General features: G+C 39.3%; 2 protein-coding genes across 2 annotated transcripts; both read left to right on the forward strand.

The window, feature by feature from the left end:
* Positions 1–4,570: 4,570 nt before the first annotated feature.
* Positions 4,571–5,521, forward strand: LOC109569449 (olfactory receptor 51F2). Its single transcript, XM_019974807.2, has one exon. The coding sequence runs from the start codon at positions 4,571–4,573 to the stop codon at positions 5,519–5,521; it is 951 nt and encodes a 316-aa protein (XP_019830366.2).
* An 8,604-nt stretch (positions 5,522–14,125) lies between these two features.
* Positions 14,126–15,076, forward strand: LOC109569334 (olfactory receptor 51A7-like). The gene has a single exon (XM_019974673.2). The coding sequence runs from the start codon at positions 14,126–14,128 to the stop codon at positions 15,074–15,076; it is 951 nt and encodes a 316-aa protein (XP_019830232.2).
* The last annotated feature ends 3,108 nt before the right edge of the window (positions 15,077–18,184 follow it).

Genomic DNA, 18,184 nt, shown 5'->3' on the forward strand with positions numbered 1-18,184 from the left:
CATCTGTCACTATCCATTACAAACTTTTGTGTTATTGATTGATAACACTTTGAATTTATGGGAGTGTTAATGGGAAAATTCACATCTTTTCACTGTTGAATATTCATTCTTACTTTCAGGAAAGGAATAAAGGACTTAATGTTCTTCAGTAAATTTTTACAGACCTCCCCTATCTCTACCAGACACAAACTTCTGTCATACGAATACATTTTATAGCTTTGTAGCTATTATAAATAAATCATTACTTTTATAAAATTTCCTCAGCAGTTAATTTCTTTTTTAAAAAAAATTTTATTGGAGTACACTTGGTTTACAATGTTGTGTTATTTTCAGGTGTACAGCAAAGTGAATCAGTTATACATATACATATATCCACACTTTTTAAATTTCTTTTCTCATATAGGCCATTATAGAATATTGAGTGGAGTTCCCCGAGCTGTGCAACAGGTTCTTAATAGTTATCTATTTCACACATGATAGTTTGTCAGTCTCTATCTTCTAGTTTATCCCTTCCCCACCCCACCTTTAGCCTCTGGTAACAAGTTTGTTTTCTACATCTGTGACTTTACTCTCAGTGGTTAATTTCTGTGGCAGAAAAAGCTATTAATTTGTGATATTGATCATCTATACCATCACTTTGGCAGATTCTGTTTTTAAGAGTTTTCAGTCTATTCTTTTAAATGATTAGTTAAAACCTAAATAAAGACATTTTTGTTTTGTCCCAAAGGTAAGACATTTTTGCTTTGTCTCCTTTTATTTACTTGTTTTTTTTCATTTATGAAGACTGCTCCATTAAATGTTGAATAGTAGTTGTGTTAATAAATATCACTGGGGCTCAGGGCAGCCCATCCCAAAATACATTACAATGGCATGTTGATTATTTTGAATTAAAAGTTACTTTAGAAACAACCTTTTGCAAGAAGGACACACTGAGTGTCTTCTCTGTTTCTTAAAGTAGGAAATAAATCTCCCACGTGAAACCTTCCCTGTACTGTAGGGTAAAGAGAGGACCTTATCATCAGAGACAGTGAATTCAGAGCCCAGAGGGCTGTACAGACAGACCTCGCTACTTCTTTACTAATTTACCACCCCAAACCAAAACTCTGTTTAGATGTGTCACTAATTAAGCACCCAAGCCTAAGTTTCTTTGTCTGGTCATTTCCTCACAAATATGCTGTTTCTTTGTCTTAAGAGTATAAAGCTGCCAGCTTTGGCCATCTCTTATGTTCCATTTCTATGAGACCTCCATACTCCACATGTAGAAATCAAATTTAATATGTGTGTGGGTGTGTGTGGGTGCACTTCACCTGTTAATCTGCCTGGTGTCAATTTAATTACTAGATTGTCCAAAAACTAAGTATGGGTAGGGGGGAAATTTTCCCCTCCCTAACAATATCTTTATCTTGTCACTAACTTTAACTGATCTACTTTTCACAGGTCACTGGTAAATACATTTGCTCCAAATTTCTGAAAGATATCTTTCATTTGGAACACTATTTGCATTTTATATATTAAGAATTTTATCATAGATTGCCATTGAATTTTCTGATTTCTTCCTCATCTCTTGAGAAAATCATCATTTGCTTCCCTTGCTCTGTTGGTATAGTCATAGCATGGATAGCATGGGCCCATTTGGTGATTGTTTTTCTATAAATGTTATCTATTTTGTATCTGTTGCCGAATATAGTATTATACTTATGCATACTATTCTATTATAAAGTTTTATTTCTCTGTTCTTATCATTTCTCATCCAGTTAATCATGCTTTTTCTAAATTTTCTTGAAAAATGTTACATATTTTCTTTTTAAATAATCGACTTTGGTTTTATTGTTAATGCATTAATTTGTGCTCATTTTCTGACTTTTATTTAAATATTTTCCTAACATCTTAAGCTGAAAACAAAAAATGGTTTATATCATCGCTTTCTGCATTTAATAAAAGAAAGTTTCATTAAAACAATGAGGTTTTGACCAATATGAGCTGTGCTTAGTTGCTCAGTCGTGTCTGACTCTTTGCGACCCCATGGACTGTAGCCCTCCAGGCTCCTCTGTCCATGGGGATTCTCCAGGCAAGAATACTGGAGTGGGTTGCCATTCCCTCCTCCAGGGAATCTTCCTAACCCAGGAATCAAACCCAGGTCTCTCCTTGCAAGTGGATTCTTTACCATTTGAGCCACCAGGGAAGCCCATCATTGTTTTCTAATAAATGTATATTTTTCAGGTTAATATACTGCACTCCAGTGCGTTGCCTCACAGGTTCTGATATGTGTTTTTCTAATTCAGCTTAAAGTATTATTTTTTTTCATTTATATTTTTCTATCATAGAAAAGATTTTTAATAAATGAGTGTTGCTATTGATGTGGAATCCTTTGGTGGGGGTTCAGGGGGAAGTTGCTGAGTGGTGGGAGGAAAATAATAGAGACTTATGCCATATAATATATATAGAAAGGAAATTTCCAGAAAGAAGGGGTCGTCAGAATAATATGTAAGTGGTAGATAAATGAGATGGTCACTAAAATGATTCAACTGAATTTGGCGGTTCTATTATACTTTGGCATTGTTTTCCATACTGGGTATATCCTCAACATCTAATTCTCTGGGCCCTTTGCACACAAAACTATTCATGATGAGATTCTTTTCTTGAGAAGCCTAAGCAGCATCATACCCACACAACTGACATGGAATTAACACATTAGGTGTCTGAAAGTAAACATCTAAAAAATATTTGTCATGGACATTTGTCGGACTATGTTAGAGACCACTTCTCTATGTGCCTCAGCCTCACTGAATGAGGTCAAACATGCACTGGGGTCATACTTGAAAGTTCCAACTTCAGCTCTTCTATGTCTAACTCCATAATTTGGGGCAAATTAACTTAACCACTTTAAGCATCAGTTTCCCCATTTATATATTAGAGATAACATTTTTTGGTACTTGATTGGATAGTTATGATTATTACATCAGATTATGGATATGAAGATAATAACATCTGTCACATGGTAAGAAATGCTAGGCTTTGTGGTTCAGTAATTGTTTAGTCGCTAAGTCATGCCTGACTCTTTAGTGACCCCATGAACTGTAGTCCACCAGGCTCCTCTGTCCATGGGATTTCCCAGGCAAGAATCCTGGAGTCAGTTGCCATTTCCTTCTCCAGGAGATCTTCCTGACCCAGGGATAGAACCCATGTCTCTTGCTTTGCAGGAGGATTCTTTACCCCTGAGCTACCAGGGAAACCATTTTAGCAGTAGCTTGGCAAATTTATCAAAATGAGATGTTATTGGACTTTGTTAAAATAATTGCAAGTTTTGTCTTTTTTTCTTCCTTCCTTACTTTCTTCTTCCTTCCCTTCCTTCCTTTTATACTTTCCTTCTTTCCTCCACCTTTGCTAAGTATGTGGTTTCTCTCAACAATTGTTATCTTTATCTTTAAAGATTAATCTGAGGATTATTTAATTAAATCTTCATTTCCTCATATGCCATATATACATTTATACATACTACCTACCTTCTAGAGTTAGTGTATGGGTAAAATCATATAGTGCTTACTAGTATTTGTCAACAACACAGGGAAATTTCAATGAATGAGAGATATACTAATTTTTCTTAGTGTGATTCTTTGGCCCATCATCACATATATAAACATGTGAGTCTTGGAGATGCCTTAGACATGTGTGTGTTAGTCACTCAGTTGTGTCCAACTCTTGTGACCCCATTGACTATAGCCTTCCAGGCCCCTCTGTCCATGGAAATCTCCAGGCAAGAGTACTAGAGTAGGTTGCCATTCCCTTCTCCAGGGGATTTTCTCTACCCAGGGATTGAACCCAGGTCTCCTGCACTGTAGTCAGATTCTTTACATACTTCTGGATATATCCCAGGAAAACCTAGTAATATCCACATTTCAAACATGAACTTATTTTTTGGTTCTTTATTCTAGGATCAATAAATTATTTAAAAAAATCCTGGAAACCAGATTTATCAGCATATTGTTTAGGTATTCTAGTGGGGACTCTTATAGTTAAGAAAAATTGAACTGTGTTATTGTTGCCACCAATTGCTAACTGCTAAGTCACGTCAGTTGTGTCCGACTCTGTGCGAACCCATAGATGGCAGCCCACCAGGCTCCCCCGTCCCTGGGATTCTCCAGGCAAGAACACTGGAGTGGGTTGCCATTTCCTTCTCCAATGTAAGAAAGTGAAAAGTGAAAGTGAAGTTGCTCAGTCATGTCCGACTCTTAGCGACCCCCACGGACTGCAGCCTACCAGGCTCCTCTGTCCATGGGATTTTCCAGGCAAGAGTACTGGAGTGGGTCGCCAGTGCCTTCTCCAAAGACAATTATATATAGACTTAAGAAAATGTTATGTAAAATAATTCAGGGAATCTTCAGTTCTCAAAAATGAGAAATACTGAGAGGCAGGGAAAGAAACTTGTGGCTCTATAAAACTCATAAAATACTAAAATTCCTAAATCAGCAATAGTAATTTAGTGAATCTCAGAGTGTCTAATGATAAGCTATATTTTTATCATATGTTATGTTTAATTATTCAAATATCCCTGTCTTCTCAGCCCCTCATTATGTGGGTCCTCAACAATACCAGTGCTCAACCTCTGACCTTCCTCTTGACGGGTATTCCAGGCCTGAGAGCGGCCAAGATCTGGGTCTCCATCCCTGTTTGCCTCCTGTATGCCGGCGCCCTCTCTGGGAACAGTATGATCCTGTTTGTGGTCCTCCGTGAACAGAGCCTTCATGAGCCCATGTATTATTTCCTCTCTATGCTTTCAGCCACAGACCTGAGCTTATCCCTGTGCACACTTTCCACTACCCTTGGTGTCTTCTGGTTTGAAGCCCGAGAGATCAATTTAAATGCCTGTGTTGCTCAGATGTTCTTTCTCCATGGATTTACTTTCATGGAGTCTGGGGTTTTGCTGGCCATGGCCTTTGACCGTTTTGTGGCCATCTGTGATCCACTGAGATACACCACCATCCTCACCAATGCCAGGATCGCCCAGATTGGGATGAGCATGTTGACAAGAAATGTTGCTGTGATGTTGCCAGTTGTGCTCGTTGTCAAGAGGCTGTCCTTCTGCAGTTCTATGGTCCTCTCACATTCTTACTGCTACCATGTTGATCTCATTCAACTCTCATGCACAGACAACAGAATCAACAGCATCCTTGGTCTGTTTGCACTCTTCTCCACGACAGGGTTTGACTGTCCTTGTATCTTGCTCTCCTATGTCCTGATCATCCGATCTGTCCTCAGCATCACCTCCATAGAGGGCAGGCAGAAAGCCTTCAACACCTGCATTTCCCACATCAGTGCTGTTGCCATCTTCTACATCCCTCTCATCAGCCTGTCTCTTGTCCATCGCTATGGCCATTCAGCACCTCCCTTTGTCCACACCATCATGGCCAATATCTTCCTGCTTATTCCTCCTGTACTCAACCCTATCATCTACAGTGTGAAGACTAAGCAGATTCAAAAGGCTGTTATCAAGGTCTTAATTCAGAAGCGACTCCAAATCTAATCTTTAGCTGTCTCAGAGTTAAGTGCTTTGAATGAATGCTTTGGTAGAAAGGTGTAACTGTCCACCAAATGCCTAGATATGCCTTCAACAGTACAAACTATTCAACTTATAGGTTGTATGATATTTGCTTAGCTTCTTATTCAGTAAGTTCATATTAATAACACCAAAATTATTTTTGTTTTTAAGATAAAGTGAAATAATGTATATAAACAAATATTTATATTTGAAAGTAGTATGAGGCCTGAATAAAATATTCACCAGACTCTGCAATAATAAAAGCTCAGATTTATGTAGGTAACTTTATTAACAAGCCAGTTCTTTTCTGAATGATATACAAAAAAACACTTCTAATAATTGAAATTTTTCCTTAAAATTCTCAATTCTCTACATGCTTCCAAAACAGATATATATAGAGTGGATCCTAAAATATACATCAGTGTAACCTAACATTGGATCTTATGTAGGTAAATTTATTTTTGTCCTTTATTATGTTATAGGGGCATACCCAGTGTGAATGTAAAATTTCATATCAAGTGCTCTGGATCAGTTTTGCTGCTGTTAGCTGAACATTAAACACTTGTAATAACATTTTTAACATCCCAGGAATGAGGATTGTACTGTTTCCCCATGATCAGCCTTGAGAAAAGAGAGCTCATACTTTTGGCTCATGCTTTATTTCTAACTCTGCCATTATGACTCCATCTATGGGCCCACTGGACCAGCATCAGTGGAGCTAAGGCCCAGTGATATTTCTATGTAGGTTCTCTCCACTTGGTTATTGAATTCCTCCACACTGTTTGGTGGGTAGTAGCATGAGATTTGGTGGGTGGTAGTATGAGGTAAGGACCTTCCCTTATGACTCAGACGGTAAAGAATCTGTCTGCAATGCTGGAGACCCAGGTTTGATCCTTGGGTCAGGAAGATATCCTGGAGAAGAGAATGTCAACCCACCCCAGTATTCTTCCCTGGAGAAGCCTATGGGCAGAGGAGCCTGGCGGCGACAGTCAATGGGGTCACAAAGAGTCGGACATGACTGAGCGATTAACACTTTCACTTTCAGCATGAGATAAAAGGTTTTCACTCTTTATGACCCTCTTCAATATGTACTTCACATACATATTCTACAGACTTCCTTTTTTCTCTTCTTTCAAAGTTGCTTATTCTGTCCCATGACCAACTATCCACACCTTTCAGAAAAGTACAGAAGTCCATGTATATCCACATAAGTCAGATAACCTCTCTTGATAACCAAGAGAACCGCACATTATGATATTTTTTTTTCATCTTTTTTTTTTTATGACCACCATGTGTGGGACTGTTTTGCTGTTGTATTATATTTTGTGGCTCAGACCATAAAGAGTCTGATTGCAATGAAGGAGGCCCAAGTTCTGTCCTTGGGTCCGGAAGATCCCCTGGAGAAGGAAATGGCAACCCACTCCAGTATTCTTGCTTGGGAATTCTTAAGAACAGAGAAGCCTGGCAGGCTACAGTCCATAGGGTCACAAAGAGTCAGGCATGACCGAGTGGCTATACTTTGCTTTTAGCACCAAATTGTCCACCAATCCACCCATAAAACCAGTGATAGATTCCATAGGATTCTAGGACAACCATTCATTCACATAATTTATTTGTGCTTTGTATAAATAAATTATGTGAATGTGACCTTGCACTTTGTCTTTCCCACCATAATGGTTTAAACATCCCACATAGAGTAACAACATGAGATTTCACCAGCTACTAAATGTAATTTTGCCACTTATATACTCAGGCATCTGTGTATATAACTGTGCATCTCTACACAGGTAGAACTGAAAATCATCAGGTTCACTATGAGATAAACTTGGTCCAGAATTCCATCAATCATCTTGCTTCAATAATCTCATACTTTAACCAAACAAGAACATGATGGTATATTTGGTTTCCCATACCAGTGAGATATTGTATCCTATATCAATAGTCCTCAAAGAATCTGGGTATTTGTCTTTCCCCAGTGAACAAGAACTTTTGTAAATGGACATGTGTCTACTTGGGGAAAGACCTGGGTATTTTTTGCTGTTGTAGTTGTGTACTTATAATGGCATGGCAGGTTATTTCATCTAGGGAACCAAGACTCACATCCAGTTGATGACTACCCGGTATGTGAAGTGATTTAAATCTTTCAGATAATCTGAGGAGTCATAGCTTCCTGTTAGAGTGGTTGACGCCAGTCTGATGGTCAGAAGTTCTCTGTTTTAAATGTATTTCAAGTAATGCCTAGTCACTGTCTACTTAGCTTGTCTTCAATGCCATCCTCTAATGCAACCAATCATTATGGGTGCTGCCACCCTGATTGTCATTAAAGACTTGCTACTCTCTACTGCAGTTAGTTAGCTTACTTCTGATTGTTAAGTACTGCCATGTGGTCTCAAAATCTCTGGGTTTGGCCCCAGATATTTGAGATGTACATGCCCGGACTCTTGTATCTTCTTGTATATAGAAAACTACTAAATTCTGTAGCTTGAGATAACTAGTCTATTTTTAACAGTAATCTTTTGATCTGACCACCTGCCTTTGTTGCTGCCTTTGTTTGCCTTTGTAGCTATATATCCTAGCTACTCCCCCCACAACTCCTCAGAGCAGTTTTCTCAGTTACTTGAGATGCTGCCTCGTGGGTTTGAAGTCCTCAGTAGGTCTGTTGAAAAAAAAAAAAAAAAAACAAAACCCACAACTCTCAAATTTTAGATTGTTATTTATTTATTTTTTTTTTCAGTTGACACTCTGAACTCTAGATGCCAGAGAAGGCTATGACTGTCAGGTGCCACTTGAACTAGATTACGAGGAGGTTGCCTAAGCCTCAGCCTCAGGTAGTTCCAGGCTGCCTTTCTGGGAGGAGGTTTCGGTGGCCAGGTTGTTAGACAGCTCACCCTGTACTAAATCAATGTACAGCCACATAGCCAAGGCTAATGAGAAGATGTAGGGAAGCTGTTTCAGCTGGGGTGCTGGTCCATTCTGGCTGGGCCCCTGGTTATACCCCTGCTGTTCCACTGGAGAGCTGGAGAACAAGCTCAGTGTGTGAATACTGGAGGGAGCTATGCACTGCTGGAGCTGAGCACTGAAGAAACCTCACGGTGCCAGGCAATGGGGAACTGACATGTTCTGTGAGTCTGGCCTGCAAGCAACACAGAAAGCAGGGAGAGAAAACCCCTCTTGCTCTGGTGTTCTCCTACCACCCTCTAGTGACAAGTCTTAACATTGTGCCAAGTGACAGAAGAGAAATAGTCACAGAATCCAACACCGTCATCAAGGAGCAGGCAAAAAGAAATCTGGAGCTGAGAGATGATGAATCAGTAATAAGCCAGATACTATTAGGGGTGACTATTGCAAATCCTGCAGCTCCATTACTGAAGCCTTATCAAATATGCCTTATGATACTCTATCCAGGAAAATAAAGTGGGGAAGATTTCTCCATTGGATCTTATTTGGTCAAAACTGACCCTATTTGTTGTTGATTGTCCCGTACTTCTGGGTTGCAGATTCATGAACACTTAGTTATTGTTGTTGTTTAGTTGCTAAGTTGTGTCAAACTCTTTTGTGACCCCATGGGCTGCAGCCTTCCAGGCTCCTCTGTCCATAGGATTTCCCAGGCAAGAATACTGGAGTGGGTTGCAATTTCCTTCTCCAGGGGATCTTCTGGACCCAGGGATCAAACCTGCATCTCCTGCATTAGCAGGCAGAGTCTTTACTGCTGAGCCACCAGGGAAGTGGTGAACATGAACACCTAGTTCAGTTCAGTTCAGTCACTCAGTCATGTATGACTCTTTGTGACCTTATGGACTGCAGCATGAACACCTAATAGTACTTATGAAAGTCTCACTCCTCAGTGTCAGCCCTGAGGCAAGAAGCAAGAGGTGCATGGTGCAGGCCTAAAGCAGTCTAATATCTTGTTTTCTCTGTGTGAAATAAATGAATGATGGGGCTGCTTACTGCACCAGTGACTAGACAATGAGGCTGAATGATTTGAATGGTACACTGTAAAAAACTGACTTTTAAGGCAAACTCAGACCGTGAAATTCTAGCCTGAAGAGTTTGTAGGTTGAAAGATTTGGTTGTCTCAGAGTAAGGTTTGGGCCATCCTGCCTGTTGTACTGTAGTTACCCTTAATCATTTTTGTTTTTTGTGCAAGTTGTATTGCCCCTTTAAATCCCCATAAGTCAATTGTTGTTGTTTAATTGCTCAGTCCTGTCTGAGCCCTCCAGGCTCCTCTTTACATAGGGTTTTCCAGGCAAGAATAACGGAGTGGGTTGCCATTTCCTCCCCCAGTGGATTTTCCTGACCCAGGGATCAAACCTTTGTCTCCAGGAAGATTCTTTATCACTAAGTCACCAGGGAAGCCCTATAAAGTCAGTTAGGGTCATATATTTATAAACTTCTGTTCCTTTATATTTTAAACCTCAGAGAAGAAAAATGATCCAGAAAAAGGTTTTCATAGGCAACATGCTTTAAAAAGAATGAAAGTAGCTCCAGGGCAATGGGGAAATGCTATGAGTACATGATGTAGACAGAAGTGGTCTCAGAAAGACCACTCAGAGCAATCCCTTTTATCAGAAATATTTGTTGTTAAATTCATGGCCTTTTCCATTAAAAGAATAATATTAACAATAAGAAAAAAGGAACAAGGGGAAAATAAATGAAAGTGGCAGGGATTAGGCAGCAATTTGAATTGGAAGAAGAAAGTAATATATTTTATTTTATATTTTACCTGACTTTACCTAAATTTACTTAGATAAATGTACCTTTTACTTAAAATAGACCCTATAGGTCCAGATTTCTCCTGCCTTCCTTCCTGAAAAAACAAACAAATAAACAAAACACATTTTTTTTTCTTTTTTTTGGTTCCAGCTGCTTTTCCTCCTGGTCCCAATTTGTTACCTGGAGACCAATGGATTTTCAACTCAAAACAATGCAGATACCTGTCAAAAAGTGATGGGAAGAAGTAACATAGTTGAACTTGAGCTGTATAATTGCATTATGATCCTAGAGTGATATGTATATCAAGGTTAGACATTTATATTACTTTATTTAGTACTTTAACTGGAGTAAGCATTTTTGGAGGGGAGTAGAAAACCAAGATTAATAGTCTATGGGCAATTTTCTTCAATTTCCTTCCTGATCTGATTTGATGACTGTAGCCCCATCCCCAGCACATTCCCTCTTCTACTAACCTGGAGACAGAGTCATCATTGTTGGCTCATCAAAACTGATTCATTTATCTCTTCTTACTTTTTCAAGAGTAAGATGTTTTACTAGATCTTATTTTCTACTCTCTGCCTGAAAAATCACGTCATCCCATAAAATATTATTAAAATTACACCTTTTATTTACTTTCAATCTTCAAAGTTAAGGGCTTGATAAAAATTGATTTTCTCTTCTAAACTTGAGAGTCCAAGATACTAGGACTACTTGTGACCCTTGGCTTTCCGCTCTGTGAGATTAAATGCCTTTGGTTGCCAGTAAATGTGAAGATAATGAAAAAAGGGGGAATCTGTGATAAATTTGAGAGTTCATAAGCTATTTAAATGCATTAGCATTAAAACTAAAACATTGTGATGACCAAATAGAGTTCTGTGGACAGAACTCCACATAAGGTCTGTAATAGTCTAACACTGAGTCTGCTAAGGTACATACTTTATCTTGGAGCTACAGCTGGATATGGCTGCCTTACCAACATCTGAGACTGGCATTCCCAAAGCCTGCACCTGATGTGGGAACAGGGTCACAGGAGTTAAATCTGACTGTGAGACAGAAACTTGCTCTCTGCATTTTCTTAGGAGAGGTTATTATTGACAGACAGTGATCAAGCGAGTGGAGTCAGTATTCCCAGGGGCATAGTATCTGTTCATTCTCATGAGGATGTGCTTGTGCTTCCTAGAGATGTATATGAGAGCATAAAAAAGGATACGATTCCCAGCAGGCGCTGGAGCAAAGAAGCTGCTGAACCTGAATAATCTGAAACCTTGCCACCCTTGTTCTGGGATAAGGTAACCAGGAGCCTGGTAGGTGTCCTGAAGACTCAAACTAAACTTCCTTAAGATGATTTTATGTTTTCCAAGGAAAACTCTGCAGTTTATAGGCATCAACCCAATGCCTTTCAGAGGGCTATAGATAAAAATGTTTCATAGGTTCTCCAGCCAAGGGATCAAGCTATGTTTTGGACAGTGTTGATGGCTGAAAAGATTAAGGTCTATAAGTGGGACAGCATACATCTTTGTATTTGCATGATGAACAGTTGAAAAAAATGATATTATCAACAGTAGCTCATTTGTTTAGTTACCTGAATTAGGTTGGGAGCTTGTCAATAAAAACCTCCGAACTTGGAACTTGGAACTTGGAAATGACCCATTTTGAAGGGACTTAGTGAGTAAGGATAGACAAGGGGTTATCTTTTTTTCTCTGGCTCTGAATTCCATTCACCCACAAAGGCAGACTGTCAGCTGCATCACTGGGGCTTCTCTGGTGTAGAGTTGTTAAAAGGAGAGTCACCCAAGGTGTTGGTGATGCTGATGCCAGGGCCAAGTCTAAACAGCAGAGATAAGAACCTGAGTTTCAAGTCACCAATCTAAGGGCATTCACAGAAAAGCCAATAACAATGGGAAAAGAACTTGGAAGAGGGAGAAAAGAGCAGTATCTGTGGCTTTTATGAGCAGGACCAGTAGCAATTGCATGAAAGGATGTGAGGTTTTAGGCAACAACAAATAATGACTGTGATATGTGCTGCATGCCAAGGGAACACTAACCACACCTGAAAGGCTGAGACACAGTGCACACTCAGGACTGTGGTGATTGATTTTATATTTTCATACACATGTTCCATGAACAGTACTATAAGATTTAGGTCTCCTTTAACTCCTGTTACTATAGCATCTGTGGTTTGTTTGAGTACATGACCATTGACAACATCCATGATGTTATAGTTTTTCCAGATTGCAATATATTCCAATTTAGTTTTCAGTTAAGTTCAGTCACTCAGTCATGTCTGACTCTTTGTGACCTCATGAACCGCAGCACGCCAGGCCTCCCTGTCCATCACCAACTCCTGGGGTTCATCTAAACTCATGTCCATTGAGTCAGTGATGCCATTGAACCACCTCTTCCTCTGTTGCCCTCTTCTCCTCCTGCCCTCAATCTTTCCCAGCATCAGGGTCTTTTCCAATGAGTTAGCTCTTCATATCAGGTGGCCAAAGTATTGGGGTTTCAGCTTCAACATCAGTCCTTCCAATGAACACCCAGGACTGATCTCCTTTAGGATGGACTGGTTGAATCTCCTTGCAGTCCAAGAGACTCTCAAGAATCTTCTCCAACACTGCAGTTCAAAAGCATCAATTCTTCAGTGCTCAGCTTTCTTTATAGTCCAACACTCACATCCACACATGACTACTGGAAAAACCATAGTCTTGACCAGACAGACCTTTGTTGGCAAAGTAATGTCTCTGCTTTTTAATATGCTGTCTAGGTTGGTCATAACTTTCCTCCCAAGGAGTAAGCATCTTTTAATTTCATGGCTGCAGTCATCATCTGCAGTAATTTTGGAGTCCCCCAAAATAAAGTCAGCCACTGTTTCCATTGTTGCCCCATCTATTTGCCATGAAGTGATGGGACTGGATGCCATGATCTTAGTTTTCTGAATGCTGAGCTTGAAGCCAGTTTTTTTCACTCCCCTCTTTCACTTTCATCAAGAGGCTCTTTAGTTCTTCACTTTTTGCCATAAGAGTGATGTCATCTGCATACCTGAGGTTATTGAGATTTCTCCCATCAATCTTGATTTCAGCTTGTGCTTCTTCCAGCCCAGCGTTTCTCATGATGTACTCTGCATAGAAGTTAAATAAGCAGGGTGACAATATTCAGCCTTGATGTACTCCTTTTCCTATTTGGAACCAGTCTGTTGTTCCATGTCCAGTTCTAACTGTTGCTTCCTGACCTGCATACAGGTTTCTCAAGGCAGGTCAGGTGGTCTGATATTCCCATCTCTTGCAGAATTTCCCACAATTTAGTGTACTTGATTCATAAACCTCCAAACGTGGTGGCTTAAAAAGAAGAAAAAAGAAAAGTTATTAAGGCACTCTACTACTTCTATAGATGGGCTTCCTAGATGGCGCTAGTGGTAAAGAACCCACCTGCCAATGAAAGAGACAGAAGACACTTGGGTTCAGTCCTTGGATTGGGAAGATCCTCTGGAGAAGAACATGGTAACCCACTCCAGTATTCTTGCCTGGAGAATTCCATGGACAGAGGAGCCTGGCATGCTACTGTCCATAGGGTTGCCAAGAGTCGGACACAACTGAAGAGACTTACCATGCACAGACACACTTCTATAGAGTTGTTTAGAAGTATATAAGGAATAAAGATAGACTTGAAGAGTATAAAGGTCTTAGATAAAAATGAATCTATTTAAATTTACTCATTTTTCTTTATATAGGAAAAGTTATATAACATTATTTCTTGATACCTAAATGTGAACTGTGTTTAATTTAACTGACAACTAAAGTGAGTTGTGTTCAGTAAACATAACTGAGAATAATAATTTGATTATTTATCTACCAAGAGCAGTATGTAAGAGACCTATTTATGATGCTTCCTCTCAATGCCTCAGAAGCTGCAGTCTCCACATTCCTGTTGATTGGGATCCCAGGGCTTGAGGGTGTGCACATTTGGATCTCCATCCCTGTCTTCCTCATGTACCTCATGGCTATCCTGGGAAACTGCACCGTTCTATTTGTCATCAGGACAGAGCCTTCTCTGCATGAGCCCATGTACCATTTCCTCTCCATGCTGGCATTATCGGACCTGGGCCTGTCCTTCTCTTCTCTTCCCACCATGTTGAGGATCTTTTTGTTCAATGCCATGGGGATTTCTGTTGATGCCTGCATTGCTCAGGAATTTTTCATCCATGGATTCACAGACATGGAGTCCTCGGTACTCCTGATCATGTCTTTTCATCTCTTTGTAGCAATTTGCAACCCCCTGAGATACCGCTCCAACCTTACTAGCTCCAGAGTTTTGCACATTGGGTTAGCATTTGCTTTTAAAAGCATTCTCCTAGTTCTTCCCCTCCCTTTCACTTTAAAGAGACTCAAATACTGTAATAAACGCCTGTTATCCCACTCCTACTGCCTCCACCAGGACATCATGAAGCTGGCATGCTCTGACAACAGAGTTAACTTCTACTACGGTCTGTTTGTTGCATTCTGTATGATGTCAGACAGTATGTTAATTGTTGTCTCCTATGTGTTTATTCTGAAGACTGTATTGGGTATTGCATCTCACAGGGAATGGCTTAAAGCTCTTAACACCTGTGTGTCCCACATCTGTGCTGTGCTCATCTTCTATGTGCCCATCATCACCTTGGTTCTCATGCATCGCTTTCCCAAGCATACACCCCCTGTGGTTATGATTCTGATGGCTGATGCATTCTTGCTGGTACCACCCTTGATTAATCCCATCTTGTATTGCATAAAAACTCAGCAGATTAGAGTGAAGGTTCTGGAAAAATTGGAAAAACTGTGTCTGAAGTCTAAATGATGAGGCAAAGGTGGAAGTTCCATTTTCTCTGCATCAAATTGTCTCAGGAGTAGGACAACATTTCTTTCAAATAGAAGCTGCTTCCATTTACTTTAGAGTCCTTAATTATATTAGCCAACTAGTTAAGTAATCAATTAATATCTATCATGGATGTCACACACCACAGCTTTTTGATATTAAGGAAGAAGAGGCTTACAATTTATAAAGTAGGTAGTGATCCTGTTGTTGTTGTTGGGGGAGACTGAGGCCATCTATCCTCAGGTAAAAGAGTAAAGAAGACATCTAACATCAGAGAAGCTTGTAAGTAGGAGTTCAACTATAATTGGGAGAATTCTGCAAGATTCTGGACCATTTAGCATCTTTATATTTGCCTCTTGGTATTTGATTCCTCCTCGTGATTTACATTAAATCCTTTCCAATGTGATTAGGTTTGTCTAAGTAAGTTTTCTTCCTTGCTAACCAAAGGGTGGTGCACTGATGTGCCTCAGCAGCATCTGGGAAATAATAAGAATCATAGGATCTCATCCTTCTTCAAGCCTATTAAGTCAGAATCTGTCTTTTAACAAGATTCTAGGTGGTTGGTGTGTACATTAATGACTGAAAAATACAAAATACTTTCCTGGGATAATGTGAAAAGGAAACCTAGAGAGTGTGTCTTTTGCTAAAGCCAATGTGGAGGGAAAGTGTAGGAGGAAATCCTTGGGGCACAAAAGATGGAGACCTACATACATCATCAACATTCATACATCTCTCTCATTAATGCACTGTGAATTTACACAAGGAAAGAGTTATGAGTGATTCAAATTTAAAAGTCTCTTCAAGATGAAATACTTCATCCATTGTATATGCTTGGCAGGTGTATCTCAATTTGAACTAAAAGAATAGTCTAAATGGAAGGGTGTGGGTAAAATGGCTAGCATAAAGAAGTGTAATAAACATTAGAGAACAAATTATGGTTCCAGAAGTTCTTATTAATATCTCTATCCCCATATGTGCTGTTGAGAGGAGAAAGAACATTTAAGTTCTTCCTGAAACTTATGATTCAAGTTGGTGTGGAATGATTTTCAGAGAGAGAACGGTGCTATGAATGGTAATAGTGAGCCCTGAAAACCAAAGATGTTACAGGATTGATGTGGGTGTGGCCAGTGCTGAGGAGAGAGTGAGAGCCAGGGGAGAGCAGTTGAGGCCCTGCTGTGACATGAAGAGCTCTTTGCTCCCATCTCTTCTGTCTCTCTATGTCGCTTCAGTCGTGTCCGACTCTGTGCGACCCCATAGACGGCAGCCCACTAGGTTCCCCCGTCCCTGGGATTCTCCAGGCAAGAACAATGGAGTGGGTTGCCATTTTCTTCTCCACTGCATGAAAGTGAAAAGTGAAAGTGAAGTTGCTCAGTTGTGTCCAACTCTTAGCGACCCCATGGACTGCAGCCCACCAGGCTCCTCCGTCCATGGGATTTTTCAGGCAAGAGTACTGGAGTGGGGTGCTATTGCCTTCTCCGTCCCATCTCTTAGTAAAGTAATAAAAACATGGAGGCGGTCAGTGATTCTGCATTTAGTTCATCTACCACCAAGTTACAAAGGGCCATTCAAATGCTTTCAGTAGTTTCGTGTATACAATGAGGTGGTAGGAACTTAAAGAAACTTCCAACTGTAAAATTCTTTATTCAGATTAAATATGCATATGAAGTTTAAATATAGTTATTTTAATTTCCATGATTAATTCCACAAAACTATCATTTATTGAATATTTTGTATGTTCAGACACTATGATAAAGAGACTGGACTGCATGAAATCCTTATTGCACCTATTTTACAAACATGGAATAGCTAGTGCCAAATCACTCAGGAATAATGGACTGAGGACTCAGCCAGGCCAATGTGACTCCACATTCTTTATATCCAACATTCTACTCTCGGTAAAGAAATGGGAAGATGGATGTTGGTGTTCCAGGGAGGAAGAAAGAATGGGCTTTGGGAAAAAAAAAAAAAAAAAAAGTTTCTCAGAGACCTCATCACTGTTCTTCAAGACCAAGCTATTTCTCCATTCAATAATTTTAAAAGAGTATTTTGTAGCAGGGGTTTTGAATTAAGGCAAATCTGAAAATAAATTCTGTTTAGTAACTAATTTTATAGACCTGGGGCATTCTCAAAATCTCACCCTCAGTATTCTCATTCATGAAATTGAGAGCTGCTGCTGCTGCTGCTAAGTTGCATCAGTCCTGTCTGACTCTGTGCGACCCCAGAGATGGCAGCCCACCAGGCTCCTCTGTCCCTGGGATTTTCTAGGCAAGAATACTGGAGTGGGTTGCCATTTCCTTCTCCAATGTATGAAAGTGAAACGTGAAAGTGAAGTCACTCTGTCCTGCTCAACTCTTCATGACCCCATGGACTGTAGCCTACCAGGCTCCTCCATCCATGGGATTTTCCAGGCAAGAGTACTGGAGTAGGGTGCCGTTGCCTTCTCCATGAAATTGAGAGACTGACATCTAATTAGTTTATTAAGAGAATATATAGTATATCTTAAAGAATAGTTTGATAAAATATGAAGCTATAACTGTTTCTGTATTCCTAGAATATGTTCTAATATATCACTGTGTATTCTTACCTTGTTACTAAATGGATTTGATCTTAAATTTTGATTTTTTCACTTTTCATTTAAAATGTGTTCTTCTGTAATCACAAGTAACAAGGATGTTTCAACTGCTCAACATATTAAAGTAGAGAATTATTATTGTGTTAGTGAATGCTGAAAATGCATTTAATAGGATTCATTAAGTAAGCTTATTAAAAATTTTTAAAAATACAACATAAATGAACTATTAAGTGTTATAAAGTGTATTCAAAGATCTAGCAGTCAACCATCTAGCAGTGCCAGTAAGTGAAACACTAAGGCCATTTAAATAAAATGAGAAACAACATTTTTTGTTCACTCTTAAACTTTCATAACAGATTGGACATTCCAATGAATTTAATACAATAAGAAAATAAAATAATTTATATGAATATTAGGGGAACATTACCTATCATCTATTTTTACTTATGAATGCTATTAATAAATACAAATAAAATACAAAAATTTTAAAATGGTCCTAAAATTTTGTGATAATTTGG

This window comes from Bos indicus, chromosome 15, assembly GCF_029378745.1.
Source record: "Bos indicus isolate NIAB-ARS_2022 breed Sahiwal x Tharparkar chromosome 15, NIAB-ARS_B.indTharparkar_mat_pri_1.0, whole genome shotgun sequence".
In the NCBI taxonomy this organism is placed as follows: Eukaryota; Metazoa; Chordata; class Mammalia; order Artiodactyla; family Bovidae; genus Bos; species Bos indicus.